Genomic DNA, 17,889 nt, shown 5'->3' on the forward strand with positions numbered 1-17,889 from the left:
CATGAGACATTTTAACAAATGTCAAGAGTAATTATGATAGGTTCAAAATTTTTAGAATAGGAAGAATGGCTCAAAATTTCTGGGAAAGAAAGGTTCAAATTTTAAAAAATATCTTCAAATTGAGGTTTTTCTTCTTAGATTTCTCAAAAGTCTTCATTATTCATTGGTTTCTTCAAAATCACTTCCTCTATTACATGAGTTGCTTTCAATCTTGCTTTAGATTGCCCCCTTTCGGGTTTTCACCCTAGAGTTTTATTCAATCTTTTTTTTTCTTTTTGACCATGACATCATGCATTTGAAAACTCAAAATTCATCCAAAATAAAAAAGTTATGGTGCTTTTTTAAAGAAAAATTCTTTAATTTAGATATGCACACTTGATCAAAATGGACTTTTCAAAAGATGTACGCAAGCTAGAATTTAAGGTTTTAAAAGAAAGGATAAATAGGCCCAACATGTGTTTAGAGGTAATCAAACAAAAGATCATTTCTTTTTTCAATGACATTCTTCTTTCCACATTTTTTATTTTTTCATTTTTCATTTTTTAATTTTTTTTCTCTATTTTTTTTCTTTTTTTAGCACTTTTCAACATTTTTCAAAAAAGATCTAAGCATGAAAAGGTATTTGCCCCTGAAATCATTAAAAAACTTCACCTTCTTTTTTTGTAAACAAACTTTTCAAACTTTATCCTCTAATGTGAGGGTGATATTTGGTTAAAGTTTTTTTCAAAGAAAATTCGATAGGTTCAACAAGGGTAGCAAATAGATATTTTCTTTTTGGTGAAGGGAATATGAAATATGACCATTTATCATATCAAATATGAATACCTTTATTGAAAAGCAATTCTCAAGAGTAGATTTTTTCTTTAATTTTGGAATCCTTTGAATTTCTTATATGCATGATGTTTTTTTTTCTATTTTTCTTTAACTCTCTTTTTTTCTTTTTTTTTGGCAACTTAAGCTCAAAGTATATCATCTTACTACATCAAATGAAATCTCAATGTAACAATCTTCATTTTCATAACTCACACCAAGAGATAAAAATCAATGCCATCCAGAGGAAAAGATACTGAAAAATTGGATAATTTGACTTTTTGATAATTTGCCCCAAAAAGTGGGTAAAGAAAAATTTTTAGGCAATGAACGAAAGAGAAAAAGAATGTTGCATAAGTCAAGGTGTCAAACAATGATATTGAGAGGATATGATCTTTTCAATAATTTTACCCTAAGGAAAAAATTGGAGAAGTTTAGGCCTTGTGAAGAAACATGGATAATGATGTGTTTCGAATAGTCTTGATACTTATCAAATTGCCAAAATCTAGAATCTTGAAGAGAGAGCCTTATGTATTTGGCTTACAAAGAATTTTTCAAATCAGATTTTTCAAACTTCATTGCTCATAGCCTTAATAAAGATCATTGACTTGAAAATCCTCATTTGTCATGTAAAAATTAGAATCATGGGACTTGAGAAGTCAGGCTTTATAATGGTGTGGTGTTTAATTGAATTGGAGTATGAAATGGTAAGTGAAACAACGGAGTATGTTCATTCTTGATAGTAATTAACAATTCTTTTAAAATTGTTTCCATAAAATTTTTCTTTAAAAAGAATATTTTTCAATCATAGAAAGAAATCATGTGTGCTTTTATTGTCAAATGATCTTAAATTAAAAAATATATACAAATACCTCTATGCAAATCATAATGAAAAACAAGAATTTATATTTATGTATCAAAGATTGCTCTAAACAAATGAAATAATGTACATACAAAAATGTTTACATGGATAAAAATATGTATGCAAATACATATATGCAATGCATCCATTTTCACAACTATTTACAAAATTAAAAAGGCAAAGATTTCTCCAAACAAAAAATATAATATACATACCAAAATGTTTACATGGACAAAAATGTATATACAAGTATATAATGCATAATAACAAGAAGAATTCATATTCACAACTATGTACAAAATTGAAAATGCAAAGATTCTCACAATCTAATAAAATAATGTACATACAAAAATGGATAAAAATTTATATGCAAATACATGTATGTAATACATAGTGAAAAATAAGAATTAATATTCAAAACTATTTACAAAATTGCAAAGGCAAAGAATTTTCCAAACAAATGAGTTAATGTATATGCAAGTACATGTATGCAATACATAGTGAAAAACAAGAATTCATATCCAAAACTATTTATAAAATTGAAAAGGCAAAGAATTTTCCAAACAAATGAATTAATGTACATATAAAAATATTTACATGGATAAAAATGTATATGCAAATACATATATGCAATACATAGTGAAAAACAAGAATTTTTATCCATAACTATGTACAAAATTGAAAAGGCAAATGAAATAATGCATATACAAAAATATTTACAAGTATTCAATACATAGTAAAAACATAAATTCATATTCACAACTATGTAAAAAACTTTAAAAAATACTTTTTAATTTACAATTAAGCATTCACATCTTTTAATATATGAAAAAGTGAAATGGAATAATGCATGAATTGAATGCATGTATGCATGAATGCAATAAAAAAGATTAAAGGATGTAAATGCATGTATATATAGTAAAAGAAAAGGGTTAGTAAACATGATATATATATATATATATAAGAAATAATGTAAAGGGTTATTAAACGCATAATATATACAAGGATAAATTTACAAGTAGAATAATTATCCTATCATGTGTCTTATTTAAGATTTTCTAACGAAGTGCAAGATATGGCTCTAACTTAGATTTAGATCTTTAAGGTTTATTTACATGCTAGGTTTAAAGGTTTGATAATCTAAAGGTTCCCAAAATTGTTTCCTACATCATCATCCATTATATACTAATAAGGCACTCCAATACTCACCTATCATTATAAGCTCAAACAAAAAAGATTTAATTTGAGTAAGAGTTTTCACTAATTTACACGGAAGTTATCACTTCACGAAAGTGTAGGTACTTGCTCCCTCCAAATAAAGAACAAAGCTTAGGTCTAGAGTTATGCATGAATACAAGAGTGGTGTGTGTAAAGGGACATGCCAAATAATCAAATAAATTAATGCACATAAAAAATTAAAATCTGCAAAACAAGAAAACAAAAACAAATAGGTTAGTAATATGAAATTCACAAATAATTACATAATAAAACTATCAAAGTAAAGCTTAATATAACACATAACCAACTAATGGCTTGCCTCTCTAATGTTCCCAGCGAAGTTGCCAAACTATCATAACATTTAGGTTAGGAGAACCTATCCATTAGACACAAAAATCATGCAGTCATCACCAATCTTTTTTAACTAGGTGTGATTGGTCACCTATATGAATTTATCTTTTTTAAGGTTATCCTAAACATAAGCTAAGGGTCCCTAAAAAGAATAGGTTCTAGTCTATATTAATAGAATTAAGGTTCGCGAGTCAATTACGTGCAGAGAAGGTATTAACACCCTTTTACGCCCAAAATTAGTATCAAATTAATTATGTGTTATCTTACCTAAGCATTATCGAAGATAGTTTTATCATGCAAATAAATCAATTCCAATCTTTTTATTTATTTACAAAACATGGTGGTACAAAAATTCTATCAAAATATCAAGCAATCATGCAATAAATATCAAATCATACCATGCAAAAATTATCATACAAATATAATACCATAAATCATATCAAATATCATGTAATAATATCATGCCTAAATCATGCTAAAATATTCATGCAAGAATGTCATGCAAATATATTAATTATCATAATATAATAACAATCATGTAAATATATTATATCATGCAAATATAATATATTAATAACCATTCATGCAAATAGATAATCATAAAATCCAATATAAGCAGACAAATATAATCATGCTATTATGAACACAATAAATATAGAAACATGCAATCAAATATCATTCAAATATAGTATTACTCATGCAATAACATATATCATGCAATAAATATAAAATCATGCAATAATAAATAAATAAATAACCATGCAAATAAATATATTAATAATCATACAATCACACCAAAAAATAAATTAATAATCATGCAAATAGACATGCAATTAAATGTATAAACATGTAATAAACATGCAGTTTAGTATATAATCATGCAAATAAAAATATATAAACATGCAAATAAATATGCAATTAAATATATAATCATGCAAATAATAATACATAAATCATGCAATTAAATATGCAATTAAATATATAATTATGCAAATAATATATATAAATCATGCAATTAAATATATAATCATGCAAATAATAATATATAAATCATGCAAATATAATATTAGTCATGCAAATTCATGCAAAAAATAAATATTATGTAATAAATATAAAAATAAGAATAAGCAATTAAATATTATAAAAGTTATGCAAAAATCACAAAAAAAAAAAGAAAGCAAACATTACCTTAATGGATCATTGGTTCCAACAATTTTTTACCTTTCAAAAATTGATGTTTCCTACTACAAATCCTACCTTTCCAAAAACTCCAATTGAATCTTCTCACTTTTTTTTTTTTTTGCTTGATTGTTTCTTCTTTGTTGATTCAAAATTTTGCCCAAACTTTTCCTCTTTTCAATGACCTTTGTTTGATCATGAAGCGAATTAATTACTGTGTGGCCTCCCTTTTGGTCATAGATTCAAGGTCCTTATATAGGCATTGAATCCCCTTTGATTGGAAGAAATTAATTCAACCAAATCTAGGATTTCTCTCAAAATTTTATTCTCTTTGTAATCTTTCCTTTTTTCAATAGATTGAGCTCCAAATCTTTCCAAAATTATTAGACCATTAGAGTTAAAATTTTAGATAAAATCTAAGAGTTACATTGAATTCAAGATTTTTCATAAAAAATCCCACATTTTCCTTTTTTTTTTATATATATATTTTTTATCAATTGACTTTGACTCTTTTGACTAAAAAAACAAAAATTAAACAAAAAATTAAACTAAAATATTAAAATACAAATAAAATTTAGGGCTTAATCTTTGGGCTCAAAATTCACTTTTCTAATTACGACTCAATTGCATAATCAAAATCAAAATTAGAAGCCCAATAAATTTTAAAAAATTCCTGAACAAAATGGGTGTCTATAAAGATAACACATGATTAATTAGTATCATTTTTAAACAGGCATTATAGGATGTTAATTCTTTCTCACACGTAATCAAACTCTCAAATCCAATTCTAATTTCGAAAATCAAAATATCTTTTTGATAAATCTTAAACTCATTTTTTTATTTTATTAAAATTATAAATTTTTTTAAGTGGCTAATCACATCTAACAAAAAAAATTTGTAACGACTTTTTTTTTTAATTTACAAAATTTTATGTCATGTGGCCGGATTTTCGGATCTACATGTTACTACAATATGGAGCAATAAAATTATAAAAGGAACGCCATATGTCCATTATTTCTTTATATAATTGAAACTTTATACATATATTTATATATATATATATATATATATTCTCTTTTAAATTCTTTCCCTTAAAAATAAAGCAAAAAGTTGACATCCAAATAATAGTCATGTGATTTGTCGTTAAAGTACTGTATTTTAGTTTTAATTATTAGAGTTCAAATCTTAATAACTTTAATTATATATAAAAAAAAACTTTCGAGCTAATGTTACAAATAACTTTTAAATTATAATAAAATTTTTAATGTGTTATTTGAATTTTAAAAATTTTTAATGTGATTATTGAATTATAAATCTGTTAATTAATATTGTATTAACTTCTAATATAATTAGCTTTAAATGTGATATGTAAAGAACAAACAATCTTCAAAATACTACATTAGCTAATATATAGATTCATAATTCTTGTACTATATTAAAATTTTGGATATATTACTTCCACGATCTCTAAAATTTAAAGTGAGTATCGTATCGGTTCTTAAACTTTAAAAACTAATATACTGGTCCCATCCTTCCATGAGTCAAACCGTTGGTTGAACCACCAAAAGAAAAGATAAAAGGAAAATTACAAAGTAAAATAATAGATTGATAATATTATAAGTTTAGAGTTAAAAGGTAAAATAATTATAAAGGAAATAAAAGTTTGATAAATTTTATTTTTTTGATATTAATTCTTATATATTTTTATTGTTATTTTTATGATGCTAATTTTTAAATTAATTAATATTTTTTATTTTTTCAAGAAAAAATTTGTTAAGTTGCAATTAAATTTATCCATAAATTAAGTTGTCAACATGATTTACAAGTTAAATTCGACTTGAATCAAGTTTTGAATATGATTTTTAAAATCTAAGCTTGACCCAATTAAATTATTATTTTATAATAAAATATTATTATTCAATTTATATTTTAAAATATATTTAAAAATATTAAAATATTAATATAAACATTTTGTTAATATTTTAATTTCCAATAGTAAAATGGGCCTCCTTGGATTTTTAATGGATGAGTCAAACTGAGCCTTAACTGAAACTTTGACAGTGTTATTCGATTCATGAAATTTTTTAGTTGTGATTCAAATAATTAAATTTGATATTTTCTATTAAAAAGTGATAATGTGAAATTTATAATATTTTATTAAAAATTGTATATTAATATTTTATAACTAAAAAACTTGATTTTTGAAAAAACATTTTAAAACGATGGAATTATCATAAAATAAATGACAAATACACGATGATTTATAATTTAATTGCATGTTTTAAACAAACAATAAATAAATTTAAAAAAATATGTAATTTTCAATTTCAAGATACAAACTTCTTTTTTATCCTAAAATTGAATCCAAAAAATATGTACTAAAAAAGTTAAGGATAAAAAAGTAATTTTATTTTTATATAACTATCAAAATTGCTAGTATTAAGTACTAAGTTTTATCATTTTTTTTTTTATAATTTTAACATGTAATGATTTTATTAATGAAAGAACTGTTTCGTTATAACCATCAAAATATAGAGACCAATATATTACTTTTAAAATTTAGAAGTAAAAAAAAAATACTCAACTTAAATTTTAGGAACAGTAAAAGTAATCTATTCTAAATATTTTTTTAATTTAAATATTATATTAAATATTTTATTATAATTCGAATATATACGTGACATTGAGCAAAAACTTTGCATCCACGGCTAATGCTATTTCAATATGGTACACCTTTTGAAAACAGTTCACACTGCAAAATTGGCTTTTCCTACCGAGAACCTAAAATTCAATTTGCTCGTTGAGGATTGTTGAGAATTATTCTTTTCTCTTTTTCTTGAGTGATCTTTTTATTTTTGCTTTCTTTTGTCAAATAATTAAAATCTTTTATGTAATGGGTTCTGAGTTTTTTTTTTTTTTCAATTAACCCAAACCATCCCAAAAAAAAGAAAGAAAAACAAGTAAATTGCAAGGGAATAAAAAAGTAGAGTATGTACCAATCAATATATATAAATATATATATATATATATATATTCTTATGTGAAGTGCAAGCTCCATATAAAATTTATGCAAACTCCACTGTACGTTTTTATGGTTTGGGAATTTCTTACATTGTATTATTGTGCCTTTTTATAGATCGTCCATTGTGATAAAATTTTGTTCTAGCAGGCTTATATCGTTAATTTTTTTTATTGGTAAAACTATAAAATACCTTTGATTCAAAAAGTTAATTTTTTGTTCACATTTTAAGAATATTTTCATAATTTTGTTATGAAAATTTTAATGATGTACTAATTGTCGAAACATAACTCTATCAAAACCGACTATCTGGAACAAAAAAACAAAAGAAAAAAACAAGTGTTATATGAGAAACCTTCAAATAATAATGGGTACGTGAGGCTTAGAAGTGGATTATCCATGAGATTCATTATTTTTTAAAAAATTAATTACAAGTCAAAAACGATTAATAAATTAAAGTATAACTAAATAAATTCAACATAAAATTGAATCAAATTCACACTCAATTAGTTTTGAACCAACAATTTTAGAATTCAAAAATATCTTCATTATCACTAAACCAAGAGCTGGAACAAATTATATTTTATGAGAAGATTTGAGTGTTTTTAGATCAAATAATTATAAATTTGTAGTTTATTTGTACTCCCTTTTGATTAGTCATCTCATGCCGATCAATATTGTGAACGGAATCATATTATCTATAATTATTGCATTGTAATTAATCAATTAAAATTCAACATTGTATAAAATTTTTTTAAAAAAATTATGTAAAACTCATATTTTTAAATGATAAACTTTACATATTTTTTTTCATGATTGTTTAATTAATTGTAAAAATATAATAAAGAGAATTATTGATAAAATGATCGAACATAGAATTAATGCGGCATGACAAAAAAAAACCATATAAAAACAATTTCTTGTTTAAAATAGGGCTCATTTTCATTTTCATTTTTAAAAGCTATATATGGTAAGTGAGCAAAGACAAAGTCAGAATGTATGACATTTTTTATATTTAAAAAATAATTGTCTCAATGTTACTAAAGTGTAAGGAATATATACAATTCGTGTTGGATTGATGGTTTCAAAACGGAGTGGGAAAATCGATCCTGGTAGGCCATACAATTTGATTTGATTTTTCCATCTCCTTGTTTAGATGTGTTCCCTCTAAATATCATGATTCATTGCACTCAATCATATGTTCCACTCTTAACATTTTTTTTTTTTTTTTTGCCAATTTGGATTTATTGGTTCCAATGAAATGAACTGTGTAGTGTATTTCTTTGTATATAGTTGAAAAATAAATTTAAAATTTAATTCAATTTATTTATGTAATTATTTTTAATAGATAATATTCAGTAAATTTAAAATTAAATTTCAAATACTTATAATTTTTTTAATCTTAAATTATAATTTATTTTGTACTAAAAATTTAAAGATAAATAAATTATTTGGCATTGAAGTTAGAGAAATATTTGTTTTATTCCATAAAAGTTATGCATTAAAAGCTAGCGTCAACACGATTATTTATAAGATGTATAGGAAATTAATGAATCGCGAGTTCACCTCTCATTGGTTAAGTTAATCTAATTAGCTTGCGTAGCAAAAATATTGTTCCGATAAAAAGAATGTCTCAAATAAAATTATATTAGCAAAAATCTGCTAGTGTTAGTATCAAGGTTTTCATTCGGAGGGATGATCTAACTACCATTTATTTGGTAAAGATTGCGGTAACGATGAAACACATAAAACAGTAACCGACAAACGTACGTGTGCTCAACATCATATATCTAATTTTCACTTTTTTGATTGGTGCCTAAATTCTACAACCAGTTCGAAGTTTAGAACTGAGCCTGCTAATTTCACCCATTAATTAATAATGACTTGACATTTATAGACTGTCACTATAGTTTTTAATTTATAAACGAAATTAAGAGATTAACAAATATTTTATTTATTTTATTTAATCTTTTAAACTTTTTTAAGAGTAAAAGAAATAATTTCTTTTTACTAAAATAACCCTCAACTTAAGTATGGGCTTATGACACAAAAGCATGGTTGCTTCAAGTAATATCTTAAAGTTAGCCTCGTTGGTTCAATGCTGCAATCAAAAAAGTTACGGTTCCTTATTTTTTTTGTTGTTTTGGTTAATGTTTTTACATTTTTGAGTAGATTGAATTTTATTGAGTGACCTGCATACGGGGTAATTGAGCAAAAGAAGTCTAGTTCGTGGGGTCACACGCAAATGCAACAAATCCCTTTGTCAAAACAGATAAGGAATCGCAATATGATAATTTTATATTTTATACGTGATAAATACGAAATAAACAAATACATATATACGAGTAGTCAAATTTAACTATGAGATCTTATCCTCAATCCCTTAGGGCGGAAAAAAACTTATAAAAAAAAAAAAAAAGGGAAAAGAAAGGAAAAGCTCTATATATTGAAACTTTTGACATACAAATTCAATGAAATGTCCATCAGTGAATTTCATTTCATAAGGCAAATGATCCAAGAACTAAAAAATCTCCCTCTTTTTTGCTAGGCAACTTAATTTAGGAATCCCTTTCCATTGAAGAGGAAAATCTGAAGAAAGTAATAAGATTGATGTGTTCTACAGGTGAGAATGATGGAATCTGGAGAAAATTTTATGAGCTGATAATACTTTTCTCTTGCCTTAATCTCAGGCGACTCCCTGAGAAAAGCTGAATATAACTGTCTAAGCCAAAGAAGCACCAGAACCCCAGATTCAATTTCGTTTTGCTGAAGCTTTATCTCAACCTCAACTCAACTATGACTTTGAGCTTTAAGGCTGAGATCCAAAAGTATTGAATTTTCACCTCAATCTGCTGAGGCCATTTTCAAGGTTCTGCTCCTCGTTAATCCAGGAAAGATATTTTATTCTAAAACCTTTGATTACATACATGGTGAGTTAAATGCTAGACAATCCTATTAGTTTGCAATAACATCGTGAATCACATGCAGTTTCAATAACAAGAATCTGTATAGATGCTCTATAGAGCAATTATTCAGAACTAATAAATCCCAATAAGCAATCACAAAGAAATCTTCAAAGGTAGAAGAACGGAGAAAAATTTTAAAAATAGTTTTATATTTTTTAAAGTAGCTGTATTGATTGAACAAAATGCTTCACATATGAAATTTAAGACCTCCAACCAAGCAAATAGAGACAAAACACAAACTGATAAATTCATACCATTCTGCGCTATGCAAACACAACACATGGGACTATTCTTCTTCAAACGCTTTCAACAATTCCCCGGTGCCATGTGTTTATTTTTGTATGAAATAACCATCTTTATGTTGTATTTTCTTTACTTCGGTAACAGCAACAAACAAAAGGGTGATGCAATCACAAAAGCCTTTCTGGATCTTTTCATAGTTGGGCATTCAAAAGGGAGCTACCTTCACATGCTTAACAAGTAGTTTCATGAGATGGGCTATCTGCATGCATGTCCATTGAGGAATCATTGGAGCTGAGAGGATTAGAATCCCTAGTCTGGTGTTGAAGAAAGTTAGATTCATTATTCCTGGCTCCATTTCCTGAAGGCAGACCACCATCAGGACAGTAGCCTTCCTGAGCAATGTGATAATGCTGAAGACTCTGACAAACAGCACTCGATAAAGCATTTGAGAAAACTAAATTCTTGGGCTGCTGATCACAATGGTCGGGGCGAGTTCCCAGCCCAGCAGTTTGGCCAGATGAACCTGAAGAGACCATGAAACTGGTATTCATGAACTGCATTGTAGGCTGCGAATGCTGCTCTAGGCTTGGTGCTCTAGGTGACATTGGGGGCTCCTCACCACAATAATCTAGTTCATTCTGCAAGGAGATCATAAATTGTTCAGATTTTCAGAATATAATAAAGATAACTATCAGTTATCACAAATAGGAAGGATCAGAAATACACTAGCGTAAGATATGCCAAAAGAATCATAAGGATCCCATATCTCAGACGGGAGAACCTATCATTGCCATCTTTGCAATAAACACACTACTGCTTGCACACTAGAGGAGAAAAGTAGAATATTATCAAAACTAACTAATAATTTTCCGATTCCAAGAGCAAACAAAACTTTTCACCATTATGGTAATGATGGCACTGAAGTTGTCTGATAGTTAACATCCAGCTGATTAGTGTGCAGACTCAACTACGGAAGAACAGCACAATAACTACTCTCATAAGTCTTTCTGATGCAAAATATGAGAACTAAATAAGACAGATTTGAAATAAGGGGCATAATTAGTACTGAAACAATTTGTGGGTTTGTAACATATGAATAAAGTATCATCCAAAGTAAAAATCCGAAAATCAGCATGCTGCTTGTAGCATATCCTATAACTAACGTCACTCTATAACAGTTAAGTTGATATCATAAGACAAGTGCTTGGCAGTTAAGGGTTTCGGCAGTTCTTCATTACATAGATCTGCAAGCCTGTTCAGACCTCTCATTAACAAACATTTGAATGACTGGTTTGGTTGTGTTACTAAAATAAAGAGGTATAATGACTTTATATTGATGTGTTTAGAGCCACCATCAGAGAAAATAATAAATTCACCAAATAGTGAAGGGTCAGGAAATCAACCAAAGCTTATTATGAAGGTACAATGATCTTTTGTTTTATTTTAATCACATTCAGGAATATTCACAAATCAATTAAATAAATCTGAAACTCATATCATTAGTTATAAAAACATGCAAAATTGGTTCCAAGGTTATCACACAGCTATACTGCCCCATGTTAGTAGAAACCTCTGTTGCAACAAGGAAGACTTGCATACTCTCAGCATTGACTAACTTATATGAAACTAGATTAAATTACCTCCTCTCAATATTGGGAACAACAAGATTCTAGACTGTTAATTCTATATAACTTCCTTCCTTGCTTATAATTTTCGTCGAACTAAAACTGAAAAACAAGGAAACAATCTCTTCTTGTTATATTTCTCATTATACACTGCATCTCATCACTTCTAAACAATTTAAATGTCTAAACTGAAAGCAAAATGCACAACGTTTATTTCCAAATTTCCATTATGTGTCCTATTGGTCAAAACTATTTGCAGAATCATTTAGAAACAAAAAGAAACCACACATGAATAGATTCAAAACTTCCTTGCTTATCTTTTGATACAAGCCCAAGATAGAATAATAGCCAGATATGGCTTTAACAGATCAAAGGTTTGCAAATGGTAAATACAGTAAGGAATCTAATAGATAGAGAAAAGAGGAAGTGATGTCATTCCATGTCAAAAAGACAACCAAGGAAAAGGGATATGTCATTCATGATTCACCCTTAATAGGGTCATTCATGATTCAACCTTAATAGAAGCCTAGATGAACTTTTCATAAGCTACATTAAAACTAAAATGGCATAAAGCTTATTTTTATGCAGCCACATATATTATGGTATCCATATAACAGAACTACAGCACAAACACATTCAAAGAGTGAATGGCAGATGATAAAATAATCAAAGAAGAAAAACATACCTGAAGGTAACCGAGGATATCCATTGTTGTTACTCTTGATCCTCCCTCTTGTTGTCTCCAAATCCACTGATAAAGTTTTTCCTGAAAACAAGTTGAAATTACCATATTAGCAGAACTTCTAACTCACTTACCTACAACTAGAAGCACTTCACAGATGACTAGATGAGAAAGTGTACAAATGAAGGCTAGAAGCCAAATTGAGACAAAATAAATAATGCAATAGCTGAAAATTTATAACTTCATAGATTTTACACTCAGTGCTGTGTGAACTAGGCATAGACCTTTGCTTCTAACAGAGGAAACAAGCAGAATTTACAATAAATTGAATGTCCTCTTTAGAAGATAAACTTCCAGGTGGAATATAATGATTCTAAAGCATGTCTGAGCACGTTCAAGTGAGTTGACTTTACCAATGATTTTATAAGCTACTTCAAACTGCCAATACACCCCTCTAATTTTTAATCACAATTCATTAACACTAAAAGAGTCATCATAAAAAATTCTGGTAAGGCCATAAGGGTTCTAAATACGCTGGTTTCATGACTCAGTGGCTAACAAGTTTCAAGCTTTAAATGGCATACACTTACGGAAGCAATATCAATGGTTTCATTAGCGTCATGCCCATGAAAGTGAAGACTGTAACCTTATCCTAAATCAAGAAAGTAAACATCGAGCACTTCAATTTCCACACTCCTTCATTTCACAACTAAGGCACTGCAATAAGCAAGTATTGATCCTAAAAAGGAAAAGGGATTTTTTTTTGTTGATTTGAAAAGATTTTGTTGAAATGTATCAATTCCTATAAAAAATTATCTCTATTCAAACTCACAACGAGTTTAAACATCTTCTAGCAATCAGTTCCACTCTTTGCTCAATGTACAAAACATCAACGACGCAATTTAAATATATATATATATATATATATATAATTATCATTTAGGTTTCTCAACAAAATCAAAATGCACCACACTATCTTCAAGTTAACACACACACACACACACACAAATGCAATATATCCAGAAACACATTCATAAAATAAGATAATCAAATTAGTCCAAAACCACTAAATCCCTAAGCATATTCGCATAAAAAAAAAATATTTTTACCACAATTAAAGTATAAAAAAAATAAATAAAAAGCAGGCTTGATTTATCAAAATCATAACTTTGAGCTACTCAAACATATATACGTAATAAAACACAAAACCCAGATGCAAGAACAGATATAAAAATCCATAAAGCTATAATTGCACACAAATAACAACCAAAAACCAAGGAGAATATATATATATATATATATATATATAGAGAGAGAGAGAGAGAGAGAGAGAGAGAGAGTACAAGGCTATGGCGTTTTCCAGCTTGGAAAGATAGCTTCTGCTGGTTCATAGCCTGAGTATAAAGCTGAGACAAGGAGTTAGCAGCGCTGCAAAACGACGCGTACATAGTTCGATCCACCTCATCAAGGCTCGTCGCTATTGACTTCCTTTTCTTCTCCATATTTCCCGATTCCCTCTCCTAGGACCGACAGAGTTTTAAGTTGCTTTTGGCGATCGATGAAAAGAGAGAACTTTTCTTTTTTTTTTTTTTTACTTTCTGATTTTTGTAGAGGAATGGAGAGAAAGGTTGCTTGTATTCTTTTCGAGGATGAAGGCTGCAGCAAGAGATTCGAGGGACACTTCTTGGCGGTGCGGTTGAGCAACTGATAAACTGCGCGTTTGGACCGGATGATGTATTGGGTGCGGCGTTTAAAATATGAATGTCGAGTTGATGCCGTGTGAGCTTCCATTTAATCATATAAATAAATATATATTTTATATTTAATATATTGTTAATGTATAAATTTTATATATTATTAATAAATTAAATGATATAATCTCATTAATAAATAAATATCAATTTTTAAAATAAATATATAAAAATTAATATTTTTTAAAAAATTTATTCATTAATGAAGTGACATAAAATGGTATCATCTTATTCACTAATAGTGCATAAAATTTATAAATTGATAATATATCAAATATAAATCCATATATATATATATATATTATACAAGATGCATAATTACCTGATAAGATCTGCTTACATGTTATTTTACATAGAACAATATATATTATTGATACTTAAGATAATTTTAAATAATTTTATTCAATTAATTATTTAATTTTTAAAAATTTTAAAGTTTCAAAAAATTATATTTATCCAAATCTTTTAAAGTATATAAGTTTTATCTTAATTTAAATAAAAAAAACATATCTTATTTTTCACTCTTATCTATATATATAAAATATAAAATTCAAATAATTTTTAAAGGATAAATCCTTAAATCTTAGGAATTATAAAAATCATATACCATCTAAATCAATATTCACATAAATTTAAATGAATAAAGTTTGTGATCGAATCACCAATTTTTTTGCCTTTATTTTCCTATAGTTTAAAATAAAACAGAAAGATATCTTAATTTAAAATTACTCACACATCTAAATTTAAAACTATACTAATGTTTTTTTATCTTGATTTAAATTTAAACTTGGATAAACTATATTTTTAAAAATTTAACATATTTAAAATTAAATAATTATCAAATATATATATATATATATGATTTCTTCTCACGATCAATATTTTCTTCTTTATAAAAGATAAAGCAATCAGATTTTAGTCACGAAAGTTTTTCATGATAAAATTTTAATACTATGTTTGGATTGAGGGAAAGGGAAGAAAAATAAAAAAAAGTAATAGAAATAAAAAACCCTTTTCTTTGTTTGAATAAACTTTTAGTTTAAAGGAAATGAAAGGTAGAAACCAAACAACCTTTGGTTTTCCTTGTAATTCTCACTTTTTTAATACCATAATTTAAGGAAAAAGCTAAGGAAAGAAAAGTTGAAAAAATTTTATTTTTATGAATAGACTAGCATATTCATATTTTTATTATGACATAAGATTTGATTATAACAAGCTAAATTATTGTCAGAATGAATTAAAAGGTTGAATTAAACATAAAATTAAGAGTAAATCAGTAACTAGCTAATATATCTTATCATATGAAACATATTCAATTTTATTCAAAAAAATTCATTTATACAAGTTAGGTAGTATAAAGATATATTTGTATATTATATATTACTTTATTAAAAAAAGTTATAATTGAAAAAATATTAAAATGAATTATTTTTTTCTTTTCACTATTTTATCCAAGCAATGGTTGTTAAAATTCCTTTCATTTCCTTTCCTTTATAAATATCTATCCAAACATAGTGTAAAATCAAATATGGAAAAGTCTTTCATGATGGTTGAATAGAAAATTATCCTTCTATGGTAAGTTTGGATTCTAGGATTCTATTTATGTTCTTTTACTGTATTTTTTGGTATTTTTTAGTGATTGACAAGATTATTTTATGATTTTCAATTATAATACTTATCCTAATATAATTAGCTCCAAATGATAACACGTGATAAACAAACAGTCATTCAAGTATTATATTAATTAACAAATTCATAGTTCAAATACAACATTAAAGATTTTTAAAATTCGGATACCACATTAAATATTTCACTATAATTCAAGAATCATTCATGATATTAATCATTATAAATAAATATGGCAGGTTATGGATAATGAAAATAACATTCCTCACTATTTTTGCAAAATAAAAAAAAATTACTCACTATTTCGAGTAAGTTTCTAATTTAAGGACTTGGATACTCGTTACCCTAAAATCATTTAAAAGGCATTTGGTTCACAAAATCTTAGATTTCAGAGGAAAATGTGATTCCATAGAAAGTGTGAATCTAAGAGAAAGTGTAATTTTTCATGGCATCCTATTTTTAGATTCTTGTGTTTGGTTAGGGGAAATTTGAGATTACTTAATCTTATGTTTTTACTATAATGTCCTTCTCTACATAACAAATACAATAATTTTTCAATAAAATATTAGGCAAATAATTTAGTGTCAATAATCAATTATTGCACTATTAAACAAAGCAATGCAATAACTGGATTGTTTTAAACAATAATTATAATGATTAATTACTGCATTATATACTAATACAATGTAATAATTGAATGTTTCATAACAACAAAAATTTTATCAAATATTGCATTATACAACTACGCAATGCAATATTTGATTGTTATAAAACAAATTTTCATGATCAATTATTAGGTTATAAAAAGAAAGCAACGCAGTTATTAGTTTTGTGAACAAAATAAGTATCAATTATTGCATTATAAAAATAATCCAACACAGTATTTGATTGTTTAAAAAAAAAATCCTCAATTTTTCATGATCAATGCCGTAATTTAGAATTTTCAAAACAATTACAATTATTTTCACACTATGTTACACAAATAGCAACACAGTAATTGATTTTTTGAAATAAATACAAGTATCAATTACTGTGTTATGAAACGTATCAACGTAGTTTTTGATTAAGTCCTAAGAAAAATAAAAATATAAATCACTGTGTTGAATTGGTTTTAAACTCAATAATTAATAATTCTATTTTAAAAAAAAAATTTATTATTCAAATATACATGTACAAGTATACAATTATAATATCTTATGTTGCATAATGATATACATAATACAATGTATCTTACGCAACATAAGCCTTTCTGAAGCAAATAAGATATAATGTATATTGACAAATTGTATCATAATTTTTTGAATAAAATAAAATATATCATGAATTGTAGCATATTATGCATTATACGATTTTTGAATCAAATAAGATACAATGTATGAGAAAAATAAAATACATTGTTATATGAATATACTATGTACCTTACTACGTTATACAACATTCAGGTCGATAATTGATTTTTTGAATCAAATACTGCATTATAGAACATAACAATATAGTATTTGATATTCTAAAATAAATACAAGTATTAATTACTATGTTAGACATTGGATGAGATAT

At 26.4% G+C, this 17,889-nt stretch overlaps 1 protein-coding gene across 1 annotated transcript; it reads right to left on the reverse strand.

Annotated features, from left to right (window-relative positions):
• Window positions 1–10,529: 10,529 nt before the first annotated feature.
• Window positions 10,530–14,682, reverse strand: LOC111299290 (uncharacterized). The gene is made up of 3 exons (XM_022894385.2): window positions 14,299–14,682; window positions 12,959–13,039; window positions 10,530–11,286 (listed from the first exon to the last, which is right to left on the reverse strand). The coding sequence occupies exons 1-3, from the start codon at window positions 14,455–14,457 to the stop codon at window positions 10,879–10,881; spliced, it is 648 nt and encodes a 215-aa protein (XP_022750120.1). The 5' UTR covers window positions 14,458–14,682; the 3' UTR covers window positions 10,530–10,878.
• Window positions 14,683–17,889: the final 3,207 nt, after the last annotated feature.

This window comes from Durio zibethinus, chromosome 3, assembly GCF_047325235.1.
Source record: "Durio zibethinus cultivar Kanyao isolate XHJ-2024 chromosome 3, ASM4732523v1, whole genome shotgun sequence".
In the NCBI taxonomy this organism is placed as follows: domain Eukaryota; kingdom Viridiplantae; phylum Streptophyta; class Magnoliopsida; order Malvales; family Malvaceae; genus Durio; species Durio zibethinus.